The sequence below is a fragment of the Phyllobates terribilis genome, unplaced genomic scaffold, assembly GCF_046119375.1.
Source record: "Phyllobates terribilis strain yellow unplaced genomic scaffold, ASM4611937v1 Scaffold_13__5_contigs__length_258822181, whole genome shotgun sequence".
Taxonomy (NCBI): Eukaryota; Metazoa; Chordata; class Amphibia; order Anura; family Dendrobatidae; genus Phyllobates; species Phyllobates terribilis.
This window is the reverse complement of record NW_027362773.1, coordinates 135026900-135050785: the sequence shown is the minus strand read 5'-3', so window position 1 is coordinate 135050785 and position 23886 is coordinate 135026900. Positions and strand designations below refer to the sequence as shown.

The window sequence follows — 23886 nt, the reverse complement described above, 5'->3', positions numbered from 1 at the left end:
GTCCCATGAATATCCTATGAACAGAACAGCCACATTGTATGTGACTGCTCTGTTCATTTGCTGGCAATACACTGACTCAGTGTATTGCCGGCAAATTAGGTCAGCACATGTGCACTGAGTATTTTCCCATGCATGCAATGAGTTGAACTAAGTTCAACTCATTGGCAAGTTGAGCTTGAACCCCAGACGCCAAGAAATACCCACCTATCTGCTTATTTAGCGGGCTCCCCGGCGCACCAGAACAATGTGGAACAGTGCAGAGACAAACAGGGCTGGGAGGAAACAAAGCGCTCCTAATGTGAGCGTCACATTGTGCATGCACGGGAAATGAGTTAGACCAGTGCACATGCCAAGCATGTGAAAACAGATTTTATAAAACTCCATTTCACTGCAAGCAGACCTCTACTATTGGCCATAGAGGTATGTATAGATTTACTTTTCTATATCTCCCAGGGGGTGACAGATTCCCTTTAAGGTCAGTGTTCATGACTCCACCATAAGAAAGAGACTGGGCAAACATGGCATGCATGGTAGAGTTCCAAGATGAAAACCACTGCTGAGCAAAAAAAAACTTAAAGGATTCTCTCAGTTTTGCCAGAAAACATCTTGATGATTGCCGAGACTTTTGGGAGAATACTCTGCGGACTGACGAGACAAAGGTTAAACTTTTTGGAAGGTGTATGTTCCATTACATCTGGTGTAGAAGTAACACAGCATTTTAGAAAAGTATTATCATACCAACAGTAAAATATGGTGGTGATAGTATGATGGTCTGGGACCGTTTTGCTGCTTCAGCACCTGGAAGACTTGCTGTGGTAATTGAAACCAAGAATTCTGCTGTCTACCAAAAAATCCTGAAGAATGTCCGGCCATCTGTTCATGACCTCAAGCTGAAGCGCACTTGGGTTATGCTGCAATGATCCAAAACACACCAGCAAGTTCATTTCTGAATGGCTTAAGAAAAACAAAATTAAGACTTTGGAGTGACCTACTCAAAGTCCAGACCTTAATCCTATTGAGATGCTGTGGCATGACCTTCAAAAGGTGGTTCATGCTCGGAAACCTACCAATGTGTCTGAATTTTGTAAAGATGAATGGGCCAAAATTCCTCCAGAGCATTGTAAAATACTCATTGCCAGTTATCGCAAGCGCTTGATTGCAGTTGTTGCTGCTAATTGTTGGCCAACCAGTTTTTAGGTTTAGATTCCAATCACTTTTTCACATAGGGCCCTGTAGGTTTGGATTTCTTTATCCCTTAATAAGAAAGACCTTCTTTTAAAAAATGAATTTTGTGTTTACTTGTGTTATTTTTGTCTAATATTTAAATTTGTTTTGTGATCTGAAACATTTAAGTGTGACAACCATGCAAAAGAATAAGAAATCAGGAAAGGGGCAAACACTTTTTCGCACCATAATAACATAACATAGGTTTTGATATTATTTATTTTTTCCAACAACTGTATTTTATATGTATTTGCAGGCAAGTATTCAGCAAACTGTCCTAGAACACAGGTGTATAGCTACAGGATTAGCTCATGTCTACCCACTTGTCGCTCTTTAAGTGAACCTGACATTCTCTGCAGAGTTCATTTTGATCCATTGGTTGGATGTACATGTAAGCATGGGTATTATCGAAACAGTTCTGATATCTGTATCCCGGCTTCTTCCTGTCCATGTTACTACAGAGGCAAAGAGATTCTCCCTGGCCAATCCATAACTGATAATGGAATCATTTGGTGAGTATTCTAAATTTCATTTATGCATGTCAGGCTCCTCACAATTTCTTCACATCTGTATGTAACTATAATCAATGATGTGTTTCTGCACTACCATTATTCTAAATTATTGTGTTCCATAACCATTTGTATTAGACATATTGCAGCTACATTTAGTAAAATTATAAGTAAAAGATTACAATTTCTTATTAGGATATAAGATTTTCTTTTTAATTTTATAGTGTCTGTGACAAAGGAAAACTAAAGTGTGTGGGACCTCCTGCTAAAGGTAAAAACAAAGTGTTCAATATTAATTTTATTAAATATATTACTTATAGCATTTTACATAGTTGAAGTCATAGCAGAAGTCGTAGGTTCAAAGGTAAAACTCTAAATGTGCCTCTAAGAGTTTCACCAAATTCACTACACTTCCATTACCATCAATGCCCATCATTCTGCGTTTTAGCACAGAAATAAGTTTTAAATTTGTAATATGTCTATTTGAGCCTCCTCCAGTGTGGCATTGTATTGCCATGACTGCTCCGACTTCAAGTCCCATTGGAGCAGTGTTTCCCAACTCCAGCTGTCAAGGCCCACCAACAGGTCATGTTTTCAGGATTTCCTTAGTATTGCCCAGGTGATAATTACATCACTTGCACAGGCAATAATTCCATCACCTGTGCAATGCTAAGAAAATCCTGTAAACATGACCTGTTGGTAGACCTTGAGGTATGGAGTTGGGGAACACTACATTAGAGTGCTGCAACCCCTGGAAAACCTAAAAAAGGAAAATTAACTTTTACTGCAGGTTGTAGTCTTGTCGGAAGAGGTGGGTCTTCAGGCTCTTTTTGAAGGTTTCCATGGCCGACGAGAGTCTGATGTGTTGGGGTAGAGAGTTCCAGAGTAGGGGGGTAGCACGGGAGAAATCTTGTATGCAATTGTGGGAGGAGGATATTAGAGGAGAGTAGAGAAGGAGATCTAGTGAGGATCAGAGGTTGCGTGCGGGTATGTAGCGGGAGACTAGGTCAGAGATATATGGAGGAGACAGGTTGTGAATGGCTTTGTATGTCATGGTTAGGGTTTTGAACTGGAGTCTCTGAGTAATGGGGAGCCAGTGAAGAGATTGACAGAGAGGACAGTTTAGGATGGATTGGAGGGGTGTAAGAGTGTTGGAAGGGAGGCCACAGAGCAGGAGGTTGCAGTAGTCAAGGCAGGGGATGATGAGGACGTGCACTAGTGTGTTTGCAGATTCATGGTTGAGGAATGTGTGGATCCGGGAGATATTTTTGAGTTGGGGTCGGCAGGAAGTGGAAGGAGCTTGGATATGTGGTTTGAAGGAGAGTTCAGAGTCCAGGGTTACCCCAAGGCAGCAAGCTTGAGGGACTGGAGAGAGTGGACAGCCATTGACGTAGATAGATAGGTTAGTTCGGGGGTTGAATGAGGTGGTGGAAAGATGATGAATTCTGTTTTGTCCATGTTAAGTTTTAGAAATCTAGCAGAGAAGAAGGATGAAATAGCGGACAGACATTGTGGGATTTTGGTTAGTAGAGAGGAGATATCGAGTCCAGAGAGGTAGATCTGTGTGTCATTAGCATAGAGGTGATAATGAAAGCCATGAGACTCTATGAGCTGTTCCAGGTCTAAGGTGTAGATTGAGAAGAGTAGGGGTCCTAGAACTGAAACTTGGGGGACACCGACAGATAGGGGACGAGATGAGGAGGTGGTCTGTGAGTGGGAGACATTGAATGTCCAGTCTGTTAGGTATGAGGAGATCCAGGATAGGGCCAAGTCTGTGATGCTGAGAGATGAGAGAGTTTGTAGTAAGAGGGAATGGTCCACTGTGTCGAAGGCAGATGACAGGTCTAGGGGGAGGAGGACAGAGTAGTGTTGCTTGGATTTGGCAGTTAGTAGGCCGTTGGTGATTTTAGTCAGTGCAGTTTAAGTAGAATTGTGAGGTCAAAAACCAGATTGTAGGCTGTCAAAGAGGGAGCAAGAGGAGAGGTGGGAGGACAGTTCAGAATGGATGTGTTGTTCCAGTAGTTTTGAGGCATAGGAGAGAAATGATATGGGGCGATAGCAAGTCAGAGAGAATGGGTCAAGGGAGGGCTTTTTGAGGATGGCTGTGATCGAGGCATGTTTGAAGCATGAGGGGAAGATGCCAGTTTTTAGTGACAGGTTGAAGAGGTGGGCTAGGGTTGGGATGAAGATAGTGGTAAAGTTTTGGATGAGGTGAGACGGGATTGGGTCAAGTTCACAGGAGGTGAGGTGTGATTTGGAGAGTAAAGAGGAAAGTTGATCTTCCGTAATGGTGGAGAAGGTGGTTTTGGAGGAGAAGGGTCGAGTACGTGTGGGGAGTGGCTCTGGGACTTTAGGCAAAAGTTTTGTCTGATGGTGTCAATCTTCTGCTTGAAGAATGAGGCAAAGTCTTGGGCTGAAATAAGAGGAGAGGGTGGAGGCACTGGGGGATGGAGGAGAGAATTGAAGTTGTTTAATAGTTGTTTGGGGTTGTGAGACAGGGAGGATATGAGAGATGAGAAGTATGTGTGTTTTGCTGCAGTGAGTGTGGACTTGAAGGTAGTGAGGGGCTGTTTGAATGCGATGAAGTGCTCATTGGAGTGGGACCTTTTCCTTATACGCTCAGCAGGGTTGTCTGTTGATTGTGTGAGTTTTGTTTTATATGTGTAAGGGGGGCGACCGAATTGAGAGCTGCTGCTGTTGTGGTGTTGTATAAAGTGGCAGCAACATATGCATCATGTAAGGAACTAATGTCTGTAAGAGAGAGAAGGGATTCAGAGAGTGAGTGTAGGTTAAGGTGTTTAAGATTTCTGTGAAGGTGTGCAAGTTTGTGGAGTGAGGAGTGTTGCCCTGGAGAGAAGAGGGTAGAGAATGTAAGTAGGTTGTGGTCAGAAAGAGGGAGAGGTGAGTTAGAGAGGTTAAATAGGATACAGAGGTGGGTGAAGATGAGGTCCAGTGTGTGGCTTTCTTTGTGAGTGACAGTGGAAGACCACTGAGTAAGGCTGAAGGAGGAAGTGAGGGATAGAAGCTTAGAAAGAGCTGGGAGGGAAGTGTCAATAGGGATGTTGAAGTCACCGATGAGGATAGTGGGGATGTCAACGGAGAGGAAATTAAGTAGCCAGGTGCTGAAGTGGTCAAAGAAGGTGGTGGTTGATCCTGGGGGGCGGTAAATGACAGCCAGTTGGAGGTTGGAGGGGGAGTAAATGCGCACGCAGTTCACTTCAAAAGAAGAGAGAGTAATGGAAGGTGGCAGTGGGATTTGGGTGAAGGAGCAGTTGTCTGACTGGAGAAAACCTACTCCTCCACCATGCTTGCCATTGTGTCAGGGGGTGTGGGAAAGGTGGAATCTACCATACGAAGGTGCAGCAGGAGTGGCCGTGTCGGTGAGCCACGTTTCAGTGATGCAGAGGAAGGAAAGCTTGTTAGTGATGAAGAGATCGTGCATGTAGGAAAGTTTGTAGCTGATGGAGCGAGCGTTCCATAGATCTCCTGTTAGATGTACTGGGGAAGCTGGGACTGGGAAGATGGGTATAAGGTTAGAAGGGTTCCTCACCCTGATCCTCCTTCCTCCCACCATGCCGAGTACCCAGAGACAAGTGATCCCACACTTGGACACTCTGAAGAGCTGTTCACTTTTCCATTTATGGATTCGGGCCTCTCTCCCGGTCCACTTAAAGCGGGGCAAGAGGAGATCGCGTGTAGCGATGTCCAAATATTTGAGCAGCCATGGTCACATGAAGGCGACGGTAGGAAAGTGTCACAAGAGGTGGACGATGATGAGACACTATTGCCAGAAAGTCAGGAGGAGGTCCAGGGTGCGGAAGTGGAAGACGAGGTGGTGGATGATACAGTAACTGATCCAACCTGGCAGGAGGACATACAGAGCAAGGACAGCAGCACACAGAGGGAGGGAGGCAGAGCACCCCAACAGGCAGGAAGAAGCAGTGTGGTGGCCGCAGACAGAAGGCAGGCAACCGTTCCCCGTAACACCAACACGAAGGAAGTTGCCAGTACAACTGTTAGGTCTTCCCGAGTCTGGTTGTTTTTTAAAGACTCTGCTGATAACCCCAAAAAGGCCATTTGCAACACCTGCCAGGCCAGCATCAGCAGGGGTGGCAAAACGACCAGCCTGACCGCCACCAGCATGATAAGGCACATGGCAGCAAAGCACCTGACTTTGTGGGCAGAACCCCAGGGTCCAGGAACAGTGTCTACATGTTGCACCACTGCTTCTTCCGCTGTTGTGCATGCAAGCCAATCCCCTGTCCATGGAGCATGCGAAGATGCCTCCTGCCCTGCACCTGTCATTGCACACTCTCAAGTAGCAGCATCAGGAAGCACGTCCATGTCCTTGTCCCAGCGCAGCATTCAGTTGTACATACCCCAGTCCTTGGAACGCAAGCACAAATATGCAGCCAACGCCCCACAAGCCACACTACTAAATTCTCACATTTCACAATTGCTTGCGCTCTAAATGTTGCCTTTTAGGCTCGTGGAGACGGAAGAATTCCGCAACCTGATGGCGGTGGCCGCCCCTCAGTACTCGGTCCCCAGCCGCCACTATATCTCCCGGTGTGCCATCCCAGCATTACACAAGCATGTATCACAAAACATTAGCTGTGATCTCAACAACGCAGTTACCGGTAAAGTCCACCTAACCACGGACACATGGACAAGTACTTGTGGGCAGGGACAGTGCATCTCGCTGATGGCACACTGGGTTAACATAGTGGAAGCCGGGACCCAGTCGGACCTTGGGACGGAACACGTCCTCCCGACACCAAGGATTGCGGGCCCTAGATCAATCAGGGTTGCCCTCACGGTCTACAGCTCCTGCACCTCATCCTCCTCAGCCACCTCCTCCTCTTCAGCCTCCATCTTCGAAATGACCACATCAGTCACAAGCTGGAAGCACTGAAGCACTGCCTCGGCCAAGCAGCAACAGGCTGTGCTGCAGCTAATATGCTTAGGTGAAAAAACACACAATGCTGAAGAGATGTGGACAGATCTGAAAGAGCAGGCAGATCTGTGGCTCACACCGCTGAACCTACAGCCAGGCATGGTCATGTGTTACAATGGCCGGAACCTGGTGGCGGCTCTGAGGCGAGGCGAGCTCACACACGTACCATGCCTGGCCCATGTGCTTAACCTCATGGTTCAGCGGTTTCTCAAATCCTACCCGGAGCTGCAGAATCTTCTTGTTAAAGTAAGCCGCCTGTGTGCCCATTTTAGAAAGTCACCTACAACGTCCGCCGCACTTGGCGTGTTTCAGCAGCATTTGCAGCTTCCGGCTCACAGACTGGTGTGTGATGTTCCCACGCGTTGGAACTCTACACTGCAGATGTTGGAAAGGATTTGTGAGCAGAAGAGGGCAGTTGTTGAGTACCAGCATCAACAAGGCCATCAGTATTCATTTCAGACTCCACACGTAAGACCTCAGGAGTGGACATGGATGTCAGACATATATACCATCCTCCAAAACTTTGAGGACCCCACCAAGATGGTGAGCGGCAATGACACCATAATTAGCGTCACCATCCCGCTTCTCTGTATTCTGAAACCCTCTCTGCTCACAATCAAAGAGGATGCATTGTAGGCGGAGCAGGATGAGATGGAGCAAGGAACCATGCAGGGTGATTACACACAGCCAAGCCTCATCTCATCCCAACGTGGATTGGGTGACAATGAGGAAGAGGAGGAGGAAGGACAGGAGCCAGTTTCATGCACTATACACGGTACTACCTGCACAGCTGTCATACCGTCTGTTCAGCTTGGATGGCCAAAGGACAGAGAGGAGGAGGAGGAGGAGAAGAGCATGGTCAGTCATCCTCTTGATAAGGACTCGGAAGTCTTGCCTGTTAGTAGTCTGGCACGCATGGCCGAGTTTATGTTACGCTGCCTTTTCCATGACCCTCGCGTTCTCAAAATTTGGGTGACAGTCATTACTGATTGGTGACACTTCTAGACCCATGCTACAAGGAGAACTTTATATCTCTTATTATTGAGGTGGACAGGTCTACAAAAATGGGGCTGTACCAGAAGGCCCTTGATGCGGAAATATTAAAAAATTCCCTTCTGAAAACGCTGGCTGCAGAGGTCACACTTCTTTTGGACAACATAGGAGTACGGGGGAGAGAGACACAACTTTAATTCAGCAGAGGCAGTGGAACACTGTCAAATTTCTGGGAGAGTTTGCTCAGACCCTTCCATCGGACAGGCCCTGAGGCATGGGTACTCTCACAAAGAGTGCAAAGTTTGGGAAGATGCTGAGGGAGTAGCTTGCCGACCGTACCAAAGTCCTCCGTGATTCCGCTGTGCCTTATAATTATTGGGAATCCAAGCTGGATACGTGGAATGAACTGGCTCTCTATGCCTTGGAGGTCCTGGCCTGCCCTGCCGCCAGCTTTTTATCAAAGCGGGATTTAGTGCCGCTTGTGGAATTATAACTGATAAGCGCATCGGCCTGTCAACTGAAAATGCTGACAGGCTGACTCTTATAAAAATGAACCAGGGCTGGATTGGGCCAGACTTCTCAACACCACCGAATGATAGCAGCGAAACATAAACTCCAATCCAGCGTCTTTTCTTGGGAGGTGTAACCCCATGCACCTTTTCACAGCCACACATGGGTATATGCTTCCTGATTTTGGCTATTTGCTCTTGTCCTCCTCCTTCTCCTCATCCTCCACCACCATATCACCAGGGTGACCATGGTCCATGATGCAACACGCACCTAATTTTTATAAAGGGTGTTTATTATGCCCGTAAAAAAAATTTTTTATACAGTATGTTCATGTATACCCCCCAGGGGTAAATGTTTGTCAGCCCATACATTTAGTGCATGGGCACTACAAGTATAGGAGGCCCGCTCCTTTCTAACGGAAACTTTTTTTTATGAAGCCCTCCTCCACGTCTCTTCCAAGGGGTATTGCAGTGCCACCAAATTTTTGGCAGCCCTTGCATTCAGTGCATAGGCCAACACTATGGGAGACTCTCTCCATTTCTAATTCTTAGTGGGGTTTTTCCTAAAATTGGTCAGCTTATGGACTCACTGCATACCCTAAAACTCTAAAGCAAACTCTCTCCTTTCTAATGGGAATTTGTCGTTACTGTGGCCCTGCTCTGTGTGTTTTTAAATTCTTAGTGGGGTTTTTCCTAAAATTGATCAGCTGCTGGACTCACTGCATTCCTCATAACTGTATAGCAGACTCTCTCCTTTCTAATGGTAACATGTCGTACCTTGTTACTGTGGCCCTGCTCTGTGTGTCTTTAAATTCTTAGCGGGGTCTTTTCTAAAATTGTCAACCGTTGGACTCACTGCATACCTCTATAACTGAATAGCAGACTCTCTCCTTTCTAATGGGAACATGTCGTACCTTGTTACTGTGGCCCTGCTCTTTGTGTCTTTAAATTCTAAGGTTTTTTTTCTAAAACTGTCAGCCGTTGGACTTACTGCATACCCTATAACTGTATAGGAGACTCTCTCCTTTCTAATGGGAACATGTCGCATTTGTTACTGTGGCCCTGCTCCATGTGTTTCTAAATTCTTACTGGTGTTTTTACTAAAGTTGGTCAGCCATTGGACTCAGTGCATACCCTATAACTGTATAGCAGACCCTCTCCTTTCTAATGGGAACATGTCGTACCTTGTTACTGTGGCCCTGCTCTGTGTGTCTTTAAATTCTTAGTGGGGTTTTTCCTAAAATTGTCAGCCGTTGGACTCACTGCATACCCTATAACTGTATAGCAGACCCTCTCCTTTCTAATGGGAACATGTCATACCTTGTTACTGTGGTCCTGCTCTATGTGTCTTTAAATTCTTAGTGGGGCTTTTTCCAAATTTTGGCAGCCCTTGCAGTCACAGCATGTGCATTACCACTATAGGAGACCCGCTCCTTTATAATGGGAACATTTTTTTACTGAGACCCTGCTCTATGTCTCTTCAAAGGAGTATTGGGTTGCGTCCAAATTTTTGGCAGCCCTTGCAGTCACTGGATACGCAATAACAGCATAGGACACCCACTTGTTAATAATGGGAACAACAAAGCATAGCCGGCTGATGGCTTTCTAACAATAGCTAGGGCCGACTGCTAGCCTTTTAAGAATAGTAAGGGCCGTCTGATTTCCCTATAAAAATAGGCTTTATGACATTCAGAGTCTCTCCATCATAAATAAAACAGGATGTGTCTGATGATGTGTCACACACCATAATGCCAGATAAGGCTGTAAAATGTTAAAATTACATTTCCCGGTGAATGCATTTGTCTTAAAAAAAAAGGAACAAAAACAAAACTATAAGATCTTTCTTTAGTATAAAAAACAGTGTCACCAATTTAACAACAATGTAATCACATTGTTCAGCTCATGCACCTCCTCCTTTATCTCCCAAATGACCACATCAGTCACAACCTGGCAGCACTGCAGCTCGGCCTTGGCCAAGCGGCAACAGGCTGTGCTGAAGATAACATGCTTAATGCTTAATTGACAAACCGCCCAGTGCTGCAGAGTTGTTGAAAGCTTAAACACAGCAGCCTGATCTGTGGCTCTCACTGCTGAACATACAGCCAGGCATGGTTGTGTATGACAATGGGCGGAACCTGCTGACAGAGAAATGACAGTTGGGGTAGATATGGTTTCCCTCTATGCCAGTCCTTTCACCGAGCTAAAGAATATGGCTGTGGTGAAATACAATTCCCACTGAGAAGCTGTTTCAGATTGAAAAACATTGTGCCCACCAGAGGATTTGATTCTGAGGGCTAATATTTCTCCCCCGCTCAAGAGCCCCATAGCAGCTGCAAAGTTAGCGCTATCATGAACTCTCCTGAGGTAGAAGCCAAGGCACACCAGAGGATTCTCTGGTGGGACCATCCAACCCTGCCAAGAAGCAGTCCTGGCTAAGTAAAGTGTGTGGAAAGATTCCCGGACACTCTATGGTTGCCTTTTTTACTGAGGAGGAAACACACACAAACAAGGGGAGAACATACAAAGTCCTTGTATATGTTGTCTTTGCTGGGATTTCTGCAAGTCTTCAGTGCTAACCACTGATCCAATGTGCTGCCGTTCACCCTTTAATATCTAACAGGCTGGAGAAACTTGCACCTACTGCCACTCTATCTTCAGCTACTTTGTGAGAAAATGTATTTGGGCAGCCACTCAGTCTACCAAATAAAATTCCTGAGAAGGAAATTGGGGATGGCTTCGCTAGTGGTACTGGGGGCAGTGCTAATACCATGGCATCGTACCATAGTTTGCTGTAAATATTCCAGGCTGGTAGAAGGCAAGCAAATTCCCACAGAAAAGTACCAGCAGTAATGTTCAGGGACCCGCGCTTGTAGAAGATGGAGACAACACCGGGAGAAATAGTGATGGCTGGGGACCAAGTATTGACACACGGCATGAGGCATGTGGTTGTGAAAAACTTCTGCCTCCACGAGCCTAAAAGGCCACATTTCAAGTGAAATCAGCTTTACAGGACTTCCTGTGAGAAATGACACGCAGGGTAGATAGGGTTTCCCTATATGCCAGTCCTTTCACCAAGCTAAATACAACAGTCAGCAAAAAAAGTTGTGGACTGGCTCCGTACCGTCCCTGGCCACATTCACCTATCCACGTGTTTGTGGTTAGGTGGTCCTTCCCAGTAAGTGCACTGGGGAGGGCACGGGTAATGTTGTGGGACCCATGCTTGTGGAAGGCGGTGGCGATACAGGGAAATATAGTGGCGGCTGGTGACCGAGTATGGACACCCGGCCGCCGCCAGCATGAGGTTGTGAAAAGCTTCTGCCTCCACGAGCTTAAAAGGCCATATTTCAAGTGCAAAAATCTGCCCAGAAATCTGGCAGTTTAGTGTTGCCGCCTGTGGGTGGGTGGCTGGCTGCATACTTGCACTTGCATTCCAAGTAACAGAAAACTAAGCAGATGGTGACCTCTATCATCATCATGGCCTCACCTCGGCACTATGAACTCTCCTGAAAGAGAAGCCAGGGCCTGCCGGAGGAGTCTTCGGTTCTCTGGTGGGCCCCTCCAACCCTGCCGAAAACCAGCCCTGGCTAAGACAAGAGTGAGGAATGATTCCCGGACACTCTATGGCTGCTTTTTTAATGTGGATCAGCCATGCTTATGCATGTTATTTCTCAAACTGCATTACAGATCAGGCCATTGTCCAACTCTGTATTTAAGAAATTAAATGAGCAAAGAAAGATGTGTGTGTGTCAAAGCACCACCAACAAGGGTGAGTTGATGTTGGATGGGCTGCCATTGCTTCTGCAACAAGCTGCATTAGAGGACTTCCTGTGAGAAATGACATGCAGGGTAGATAGGGTTTCCCTCTATGCCAGTCCTTTCACCGAGCTAAATACAACTGTCAGCAAAAAAAGTTGTGGACTGGCTCTGTACCGTCCCTGGCCACATTAAACTGTCCACGTGTTTGTGGTTAGGCGGTCCTTTCCAGTAAGTGCACTGGGGAGAGTACGGGTAATATTGTGGGACCCGTGCTTGTGGAAGGCGGAGACGATACCGGGAAATATAGTGGCGGCTGGGGACAGAGTATGGACTTGCCGCCGCCGGCATGAGGTTGTGAAAAGCTTCCGCCTCCACGAGCCTAAAAGGCCACATTTCAAGTGCAAGCAGCTGTCAAAAATTTGGCAGTATAGTATTGCAGCCTGTGGGTGGGTGGCTGGCTGCCTGCATACTTGCGCTTGCATTCCAAGGAATGGGGTAGGGACAACTGAACGCTGCAATGGGACAAGGACGTGGACGGTGATTGTTGCAAGTCTGCAATGACAGGTTCATGGCGGGAGGCATCTTCGCATGCGCCAAGGATCACTTATGATGGGCACACTTTTAGGCAGTGACCTGGGAGTCAGAGATGCTTCCAGAGGCCTTCCTCATGCTGTTCCCATGACTTTTCAGCACTGTATGCATGTGTCTGATAAAGTGTCACACACCACATGGCCAGATAAGGTTGCAAAATGTTAAAATGAAATTTCCTGGTGAATGCATTTGTCTTGGTTGAAAGCAATGCAAAAGTGCAAAAACGCATCAAAAACGCTATGTGTGAACATAGCCCAAGGTGTGGAGGAGAATTTTTGTTTTTGGTTATTTAGTTTGATTTATATACATTGTACCTGTCATGGAAAGTATGTTCCTTAACATATTTCCCAGGAAAATCCATTTTGGTTTAGTTTTGGTATGTTTTACTGTGAGTCCGTAAAAGTGGCGTAATACCTCTGACAATATTGTTGAGAGAAGTGACCTGGGAGTCATAAATGCTTCCAGTGGTCTTCCCCATGCTGTGCCCATGTCATTTTAGCACTGTTCCCATCGATTTGGGCAATTTTTAGGCCCTCTGCAGACCGCCGGGGGGCAGCCGTTTGAAAAATGCTCGCGTTTCCCATAGACTTACATTGGGCTCGTTGCTCGGGTCGAGAGCCCAAGTATTCCAATTTTCTCGACCCGAGCAACGAGTACCCGAGCATTTTAGTGCTCGCTCATCACTAAAAATAACATAAACGAAATACAAAAGAAATATTAGACAGACTCTCACATCTTCAGTATTTGAAGGAGAGTAATTATTAAACTTGAAGACATGATGTTACCTTACCATCTTGAATAAGCAATCTGCCTTTAATGTATTAAAACATAAAACCACCAATGATTTTTTTTCTTCTGTACTATAACATTCTGTAATCTATTTATAATATTTTGTTTATGCCTTTGTACTAAAGCTTCTTATTATTTTCCCCCCAATCTTTAGAATGCAATTTTCCAATGACTTTTGTAAACTGTACTTCTCAAGGAGACATAGGAATGGAGTGTGCCAAAAGTTGTCACACTCTGGACATGCATTGTGTGAGTATGATGGGTATAAAATGATAAAGTGGTATTTTAGTTTATTCTTTGTGATATGGTTTCTGCAGTTTTCTAATACTATCATTTAGTTATCAATTTCTTACATTTTTCAAGACCTCTGCTTGTATACATCGAAAGTGAAAATGTGTTGTTTTCATCTTATTGAGGAAAATCAATACTGTGGTTATATTAAAATATTAAAGTTATAAATAAATTAAAATGAAAATAAAATTACACCCTTCTGATATGTCTGAAGCATGAACCCCCTGCAATTCCACTAACTAGGTCATGTTTTAAAATGAAATTAATGTTAAATGCTAATGGATATAAAAATAAATTCTATTTTACAGTTTTCCTGTATTATCTTAGAAAAAAATACAGTACTTTAAGCTAAAAAACATCCATTACTTTGAGACACTCTAAAAAGCTATTAATGGCATGTTTACACTCCAATTAAGCAAAAAGGCTCAGTGTTCACATACTCTAAGGTTAAGTTTCCACAATGAGTTTTTGGTGAGTTTTGCATGCTGCATATTTTCGCAAAAAAATGGAAAAAGCACAGCGACTTACAGTTCCAGCAAAGTGCGTGGGATTAAAAGAAAATCACGCCCTTTGTGCTTTTTTTCTTATACGAGTAAAATGATCTGCGGTGCATGTTTGAAATCCGCAACAAGTTAATTTCTCTTGCGAGTACGCTGAGTTTTATGTGCAGATTTCCAACATAGACTTGCATTAGATTTGTAAATTCTGCAGGTAAAAACCATATACAGTGCATTGTGAAAGTATTTGGCCCCCTTGAACTTTTCTACCTTTTGCCACATTTCTGGCTTCAAACATAAAGATATAAAATTCTATTTTTTGGGGGAAGAATCAACAACAAGTGGGACACAATCGTGAAGTGGAACGAAATTTATTGGATATTTTAAACTTTTTTAACAAATTAAAAACTGAAAAGTGGTGCGTGCAATATTATTCGGCCCCTTTACTTTCAGTGCAGCAAACTCACTCCAGAAGTTCAGTGAGGATCTCTGAATGATCCAATGTTGTCCTAAATGAATGGTAATGATAAATAGAATCCACCTGTGTGTAATCAAGTCTCCGTATAAATGCACCTGCTCTGTGATAGAGAGCAGAGTGCATCATGAAGACCAAGGAACACACCAGGCAGGTCCGAGATATTGTTGTGGTGAAGTTTAAAGCCGGATTTGGATACAAAAAGATTTCCCAAGCTTTAAACATCTCAAGGAGCACTGTGCAAATGATCATATTGAAATGGAAGGAGTATCAGACCACTGCAAATCTACCAAGACCCGGCCAGCCCCTCTAAACTTACATCTCGAACAAGGAGAAGACTGATCAGTGATGCAGCCAAAAGGCCCATGATCACTCTGCATGAACTCCAGAGATCTACAGCTGAGGTGAGAGAGTCTGTCCTTAGGGCAACAATCAGTCGTATACTGCACAATTCTGGCCTTTATGGAAGAGTGGCAAGAAGAAAGCCATTTCTCAAAGATATCTATAAAAAGCCTCTTTTCAAGTTTGCCACAAGCCACCTGGGAGACACAACAAACATGTGGAATAAGGTGCTCTGGTCAGATGAAACCAAAATCGAACTTTTTGGCCACAATGCAAAATGATATGTTTGGCGTAAAAGCAACACAGCTCATCACCCTCAAAACACCATCCCCACTGTCAAACATAGTGGTGGCAGCATCATGGTTTGGGCCTGCTTTTCTTCAGCAGGGACAGGGAAGATGGTTAAAATTGATGGGAAGATGGACGGAGCCAAATACAGGACCATTCTGGCAGAAAACCTGTTGGAGTCTGCAAAAGACCTGAGACTGGGACGGATATTTATCTTCCAACAAGACAATGATCCCAAACATAAAGCAAAATCTACAATGGAATGGTTCAAAAATAAACGTATCCAGGTGTTAGAATGCCAAGTCAAAGTCTAGATCTGAATCCAATCGAGAATCTGTGGAAAGAGCTGAAAACTGCTGTTCACAAACGCCCTCCATCCAACCTCAGTGAGCTCGAGCTGTTTTGCAAGGAAGAATGGGCAAGAATTTCAGCCTTTCAAACTGATAGAGACATACCCCAAGCGACTTGCAGCTGTAATCGCAGCAAAAGGTGACACTATAAAGTATTAACTCAAGGGGGCCGAATAATATTGCATGCCCCACTTTTCAGTTTTTAATTTGTTAAAAAAGTTTAAAATATCCAATAAATTTCGTTCCACTTCACGATTGTGTCCCACTTGATGTTGATTCTTCCGAAAAAAAAATTAGAATTTTATATCTTTATGTTTGAAGCCAGAAATGTGGCAAAAGGTAGAAAAGTTCAAGGGGGCCAAATACTTTCACAATGCACTGTATGTGTTTTTAGTTTGTTTCTGTGTGGATTTGCATTAAAAATGCACGTAATCCACATTTGACTGTATTAATAAAGTTGTGCTAAAGAAAATCTAAAGAAGTATCAAAAAACAAAGCAGTTTTATTTAATGTAAATGACAAAAAATGCACTAAAAATGCAAGTAACTTAATTCACATAATAGGTGCAGAAATGTTAGAGAAAATCTGCAACATCAAAAACTCATTGTGCAAATGAAACCTAATTGTAAGGCCTCATGCAAACGTTGAGTAATTGGTCAATATTTTACCTCAGTATTTGTAAGCCAAAATCAGGAGTGGAACAATCAGAGGGAAAGTACAATAGAAACACGTCACCACTTCTGTATTTATCACCCATTCTTGGTTTTGGCTTACAGATACTGATGTAAAATACTGACCAAATACTCAATGTGTACACGTGGCCTAAGGGAAACAAATATTGTATGGAAATTCTTCAAGCATTTTATGCCACTTTAAAGAAGTTTAGAATGACAGTTTTTATAAATTTTTTCATATGCATAAAAAAAATAAATAAATAGAAACAATGAAATATACGACACTAAGTGTGAACAATGAATAACTATACCCTATCTGTAAAAAAAAAGTGCTTTACTGTATAAAAAACAAGCATGCCGTTAACAATCTGCTCCTTCGTTATCACTAGTGATGAGCGAGCACTAAAATGCGCGGGTATTCGTTGCTCGAGTCGAGCAAATTGGAAGTCTCAAGTGGTCAATCTGAGCAATGAGCCCAATGTAAGTCTATGGGAAAGTCAAGCATTTTTCTGGCGGCCCCCTGGCGATCTGCAGAGGGCCTAAAAATTGCCAGAATCGATGGGAACAGTGCTCAAATGACATGGAAACAGCATGGGGAAGACCCCTGGAAGCATTTCTGACTCCCAGGTCACTGCTGTCAACAATGTTTACAGACTTATTTTCCTAGTAAAAATGTTAAGCAGCATTCTTTCCAGGGTAATGACTTGTAAATAAAGCAAAATAAACATGCAAAAACAATAATTTTCCTCCACACATTGGGCTATGTTCATACATAGTGTTTTTGCACTTTTGGATTGCTTTCAACGGTGAAAAAACATTCATCGGTAAATGTCATTTTAATATTTTGCTACCTTATCTGGCCATGTTGTGTGTGAGATATGATCCGACACATCCTGTTTCATTTATGAAGGCGGGACTCTGAAAGTCACAAAGCCAATTTTTGTAGGGCCATCAGGCGGCCCTTACTATTCTTAAAGGGCCAGCAGTCGGCCCTCGCTATTGATAGAGAGCCATCAGCTGGCTATGCTTTGTTTTTCCCATTATTAACTAGTGGGTCTCCTATACTGTTATTGCGTATGCGGTGAATGCAGTGGGTCTCCTATAGTGGAAATGCCCATGCTGTGACTGCAAGAGCTGCCTAAATTTGTGAAATACCCCAATACCAATTTGAACACACATAGAGATGGGCCTTAGTAACGATATGTTCCCATTAGAAAGTAGTGATTCTGCTATATAGTTATAGGGTATGCAGTGAGTCCAATGACTGCCTAAATTTGGGAAAAGCCCCAATGCGAATTTAAAGACACATAGTGGTGGGCCTCAGTAACGACATGCTCCGATTAGAAAGGAGCGGTTCTGCTATAGTTATAGGGTATGCAGTGACTACAACGGCTGCCTAAATTTGTGAAAAACCCCAATGCCAATTTAAAGACACATAGAGGTGGGCCTCAGTAATGACTTGTTCCCATTAGAAAGGAGTGGGACTCCTATAGTGTTAATGTCTATGCAGTGACTGCAACGGCTGCCAAAAATTTTGGACGCACTCCAATGCCCCTTGGAAGAGATGTACAGGAGGGCCTCATGAATAAAATGTTCCCATTATTAGGAAGTGGGTCTCCCACACTGTTATTGCCTATGCAGTGAATGAAAGGGCTGCCAAAAATTTGGAGGCACTCCAATTCCCCTTACAAGAGACACAGATATGGTGATATGGTACATATGATGGTGGCAACATGGCGGTGGAGGATGAGGATGAGGAGAAAGAGGAGTACAAGAGCGAATAGACAAAATCAGGAAGCGTATACCCATGTGTGGGTGTGAAGAGGTGCATGAGAATAGACCTCCCAAAAAAAGACACTAGATTTGAGTTTGTTATGCTGCTATCATTTGGTGGTGTTGAGAAGTCTGGCCCAATCCAGCCCTTGTTCATTTTTACAAGAGTCAGCCTGTCAGCATCTTCAGTTGACAGGCGGATGCGCCTACCAATTATAATTCTACCAGTGGTACTAAAAACTCTTTCTGACAAAACGCTAGCGGAAGGGCAGGCCAGGACCTTCAAGGCATAGAGAGACAGTTCATTCCACGTATCCAGCTTTGATACCCAATAATTATAAGGCACAGAGGAATCACGGAGGACGTTGGTACGGTCGGCAAGGTACTCCTTCAGCATCTTCCCAAACTGTTCCCTCCTTGTGAAAGTACCCCACACATCAGGGCCTGTGCGATGGGAGGGTCTGAGAAAACTGTCCCAGAACATTGACAGTGTCTCTGCTGGACTGGATTTGTGTCTCTTTCTCCTGTACTCCTTGGTTGTCCAATGAACTGTGACCTCTGCCGCCAGCGTTTTCAGATGGGAATTTTTTTTATAATTCCGCAACAAGGGCCTTCTGGTACTGCCCAATTTTATTAGACGTGTCCGCCACGCGAATAAAAGATAGAAAGTTGTCCTTGTAGCATGGGTCTAGAAGTGTCACCAACCAGTAATGACTTTCACCCAAAATTTGGACAACGCGAGGGTCACGGGAAAGGCAGCGTAACATAAACTCAGCCATGTGTGCCAGACTGCTAACAGGCAAAACTTCCATGTCCTCACCAAGAGGACGACTGACCATGCTCTCCACCTCATCCTCCTCCTCCTCCCTCTCATCAGGCCATCCACATTGAACAGATGGTATGACAGTTGTGCAGGTAGTACCGTCTATAGCACAGGAAAATAGCTCCTGTTCTTCCTCCTCCTCCTCTTCCTCATTGTCACCCAATCCACGTTGGAATGAGATGAGGCTGGACTATATGGAATCACCCTGTATGGTTCCTTGCTCCATCTCATCGTGTTCTGCCTGCAATGCCTCCTCTTTAATTGTGAGCAGCGAGTGTTTCAGAAGATAGAGAAGCGGGATGGTGACGCTAATTATGGCGCCATCGCCGCTCACCATCTTGGTGGAGTCCTCAAAGTTTTGGAGGATGGCACAGATGTCTGACATCCATGCCCACTCCAGTGGTCTTAAGTGTACCGGCTGACCTGAATACCGACGGCTGTGTTGATGCTTGTAGTCAATAACTGCCCTCTGCTGCTCACAAATCCTTCCCAACATCTGCAACTTTGAGTTCCAACACATGGGGACATCGCACACCGGTCGGTGAGCCATAAGCTGCAAACACTATTGAAGCACGGAAAGGGAGGCAGAAGCTGTAGCTGACTTTCTGAAATGGGCACACACAAGGCCTACTTTGACAAGTAGATACAGCAGATCTGGGTAGGTTTTGAGGAACCGCTGAACCATGAGGTTAAGCAGATGGGCCAGGCATGGTACCTGTGTGAGCTCGTCTTGCTTCAGAGTCACCAACTGGTTCTGGCCATTGTCACACACGACCATGCCTGGCTGTAGGTTCAGCGGTATCAGCCACAGATCTGCCTGCACTTTCAGAGCTGTCCACAACTCTTCAGCATTGTGCGGTTTGTCATCTAAGCATATTAGCTTCAGCACAGCCTGTTGGCCAAGTGCTGCAATGCTTCCAGCTTGGGTCTGATGTGGTAATTTGAGACATGGAGGCTGAAGAGGAGGAGGAAGTGCAGGAGTTGTACAATGTGGGGGCAATCCTGATTGACCCAGGGCCCGCAATCCTTGGTGTCGGGAGGAAGTGTTTCAGCCCAAGGTCCATCTGGGTCCCGGCTTCCACCATATTAACCTAGTGTGCCATCAGCGAGATATGCCATCTCTGCTCACAAGCACTTGTCCACGTGTTCGTGGTTAGGTGGACCTTCCCAGTAGCTGCGTTGTTGAGGACACGGCTAATGTTCTGGGACACGTGCTTGTGTAATGCGGGGACGGCACACCGGGAGAAATACTGATGGCTGAGGACCGAGTACCGAGGGAGAGCCACCACCATCAGGTAGCAGAAAGCTTCCATCTCCACGAGCCTAAAAGGCAACATTTGAGCGCAAGCATTCACGATATGTGTGAGGTTAGTAGTGTGGCCTGTAGAGCGTTGTCTGCATTTTTGCACTTGTGTTCCAAGGACTGGGGTAGGGACAACTGAACGCTGTTCTGGGACAAAGACGTGGTTGCTAATGGTGCTAGATGAGAGTGTGCAATGACAGGTGCAGGGTGGGAGGCATCTTTGCATGCGCCCTGGACAGGGGATTGGCATGCATGCACAACAGCGGAACAAGCAGTGGTGTCCACCGCAGCCACTGTTTCTGGCCCCTGGGGTTCGGCTCACTTAGTCGTGTGCTTTGCTGCCATGTGCCTGATCATGCTGGTGGCGGTCAGGCTGCTAGTTTTGCTAACCCTGCTGATGCTGGTCTGGCAGGTGGTGAAAATGGCCTTTTTGAGGTTATATGCAGAGTCTTTAAAAAACAACCAGACTCGGGAAAACCTAACAGTTGTACTGGCAACTTCCGTCTTGTTGGTGCTCAGGGGAACGGTTGCCCACCTTGTGTCTGTGGCCACCATACTGCTTGTTCTTGCCTGTTGTTGTGCTACACCTCCCTCCCCCTGTGTGCTGCTGTCCTCGCTCTGCATGTCACCTGGCCAGGTTGGGTCAGTGTCTTCATCGTCCACCACCTCGTCTTCCATTTCTGCACCCTGGTCCTTCTACTGACTTTCTGGCAATTGTGTCTCATCATCATCCACCTTTTGCGACAGTAATTGCCCTTTCCCACCGTCACCTTCATGTGAACATGGTTGCTCAAATATTTTGGGCATCGCTACACGTGTTCTCCTCTTTCTCCGCTTGAAGTTGGCCGGGCAAAAGGCCCGAATCTATAAATGGAAAAGTGAACAACTCTTCAAAGTTTCCAAGTGTGGAATCAGTTGTATCCGGGCACTCAGCATGGTGGGAGGAAGGAGGATCAGATTGAGGAATATGACTACAGACTACAAGACTACAGAGACTTGACCGTGTGAAACACAGGGTGGTGTTGGTGGTGGCAAAGTGACTGGAAGCATTACCTGCTATCCAACCAATAACCTTTTCACACGCTCTGGGTTCAATAGTGGTGTTCTGCGGTCCCCTAGTAATTGGGACAGGAAGGTCGGGCGACAAGATGTGGGTGTTTGTTGTGGCACAATTTCATCTTTCACCATCACCATCACGTTCACTTCCCCATCCCCTGCCACGAGCCTTGCCTATTTTAAATGGAGGATACTAATTTCCACATTCACTACAAATGGCTGGATTTGGACTGTAGTTATATGTGACACGTCTGATGGACAACCACGGTTTTAAATAGTGGGCATGTAGTTTACTATTCTTCACAGAGACCACATGTGAATAGCTTCACTAACACACTGCTACAAACTGTTAATGGAGGACAGAAATGGCTGAATTTGTACCGCAGTTATATGTGATACGTCTGACGGACACCCAAGGTTTTAAATAGCGGCCCTGTAGTTTACTATTCTACACAGCGACCATGTGTGAATAGCTTCACTGACACACTGATGCAAAACTCTAAATGGAGGACAATAATTTCCACGTTCACTACAAATGACTGGATTTGAACCACAGTTATATGTGATACGACTGACGGACGCCCACAGTTTTAAATGGAGGTCCTGTAGGTTACTATTCTTCAAAGCAACCGCGTGTGAATAGCTTTACTGACACACTGCTACAAACTGTAAATGGAGGACAGAAATGTCTGAATTTGGACCACAGTTATATGTGATGCGTCTGACAGCCAACCATGGTTTTAGATAGTGGGCTTGTAGTTTACTATTCTTCACAGCGACCGAGTATGAATAGCTTCACTGACACACTGATGCAAAACTCTAAATGGAGGACAATATTTTCCACGTTCACTACAAATGACTGGATTTAAACCACAGTTATATGTGATACGGCTGATGGACGCCCACAGTTTTAAATAGCGGCCCTGTAGTTTACTATTCTTCACAGCGACCACGTGTGAATAGCTTCACTGACACACTGCTACAAACTGTAAATAGAGGACAGAAATAGCTGGATTTGTATCGCAGTTATAAGTGATACGTCTGATGGACTCCCAAGGTTTTAAAAAGCCGCCCTGTAGTTTACTATTCTTCACAGTGACCACTTGTGAATAGCTTCACTGACACATTGCTACGAACTGTAAATGGAGGACAAAAATGGCTGAATTTGGACCGAAGTTAAATGTGATACATCTGACGGACAACCAAAGTTTTAAATAGCGGGCCTGTAGTTTACTATTCTTCACAGTGACCATGTGTGAATATCTTCACTGACACACTGCTACAAACTGTAAATGGAGGCCAATATTTTCCACGTTCACTAAAAATTTCTGAATTCTTATCGCTGTAATATGGAAAAGATCTGGCTGTATTCTACAGTACTAAAAAGCAAATGGACCAGAAAAATGGTGTACTCTGGATTGCTTTTTAAGCAAATAATAAGGATTAAGATAAAAAAAATTAGCCCTGGCCCCTGGTATCTGGGGCTATGTCTACAAATATCTGTAACAGCAGCAGCAGACAGAATGTGCAATGGACCCTCTTGTGCTGTATACACTGCCACAAACCCTGCCTGCTTGCCTAACTCCTGCTATCACCACTGAATATACAGTACAGACCAAAAGTTTGGACACACCTTCTCATTTAAAGATTTTTCTGTATTTTCATGACTTTGAAAAATGTACATTCTCACTGAAGGCATCAAAACTATGAATTAACACAAGTGGAATTATATACTTAACAAAAAAGTGTGAAACAACTGAAAATATGTCTTATATTCTTGGTTCTTCAAAGTAGCCACCTTTTGCTTTGATGACTGCTTTGCACACTCTTGGCATTCTCTTGATGAGCTTCAAGAGGTAGTCACCGGAAATGGTTTTCACTTCACAGGTGTGCCCTGTAAGGTTTAATAAGTGGGATTTCTTGCCTTATAAATGGGGTTGGGACTATCAGTTGTGTTGTGCAGAAGTCAGGTGGATACACAGCTGATTGTCCTACTGAATAGACTGTTAGAATTTGTATTATGGCAAGAAAAAAGCAGCTAAGTAAAGAAAAACGAGTGGCCATCGTTACTTTAAGAAATGAATGACAGTCAGTCCGAAAAATTGGGCAAACTTTGAAAGTGTCCCCAAGTGCAGTTGCAAAAAACATCAAGCGCTACAAAGAAACTGGCTCACATGAAGACCGCCCCAGGATAGGAAGACCAAGAGTCACCTCTGCTTCTGAGGATAAGTTTATCTGAGTCACCAGCCTCAGAAATCACAGGTTAGCAGCAGCTCAGATTAGAGACCAGGTCAATGCCACACAGAGTTTTAGCAGCAGACACATCTCTACAACAACTGTTAAGAGGAGACTTTGTGCAGCAGGCCTTCATGGTAAAATAGCTGTTAGGAAACCACTGCTAAGGACAGGCAACAAGCAGAAGAGACTTGTTTGGGCTAAAGAACACAAGGAATGGACATTCAACCAGTGGAAATCTGTGCTTTGGTCTGATGAGTCCAAATTTGAGATCTTTGGTTCCAATCACGGTGTCTTTGTGCAACGCAGAAAAAGTGAATGGATGGACTCTACATGCCTGGTTCCCACCGTGAAGCATGGAGGAGGAGGTGTGATGGTTTGGGGGTGCTTTGCTGGTGACACTGTTGGGGATTTATTCAAAATTGAAGGCATACTGAACCAGCATGGCAAC

General features: G+C 44.7%; 1 protein-coding gene across 1 annotated transcript in view; it reads left to right on the top strand.

The window, feature by feature from the left end:
• LOC141174072 (uncharacterized) overlaps positions 1–23886 on the top strand; it is a 369120-nt gene that overhangs the window by 81015 nt on the left and 264219 nt on the right. Inside the window, exons 5-7 of the mRNA XM_073658713.1 lie at positions 1481–1736; positions 1958–2004; positions 13483–13577. Of these exons, the coding sequence (XP_073514814.1) occupies positions 1481–1736; positions 1958–2004; positions 13483–13577 (398 nt within the window). The remainder of the gene's footprint in view (positions 1–1480; positions 1737–1957; positions 2005–13482; positions 13578–23886) is intronic.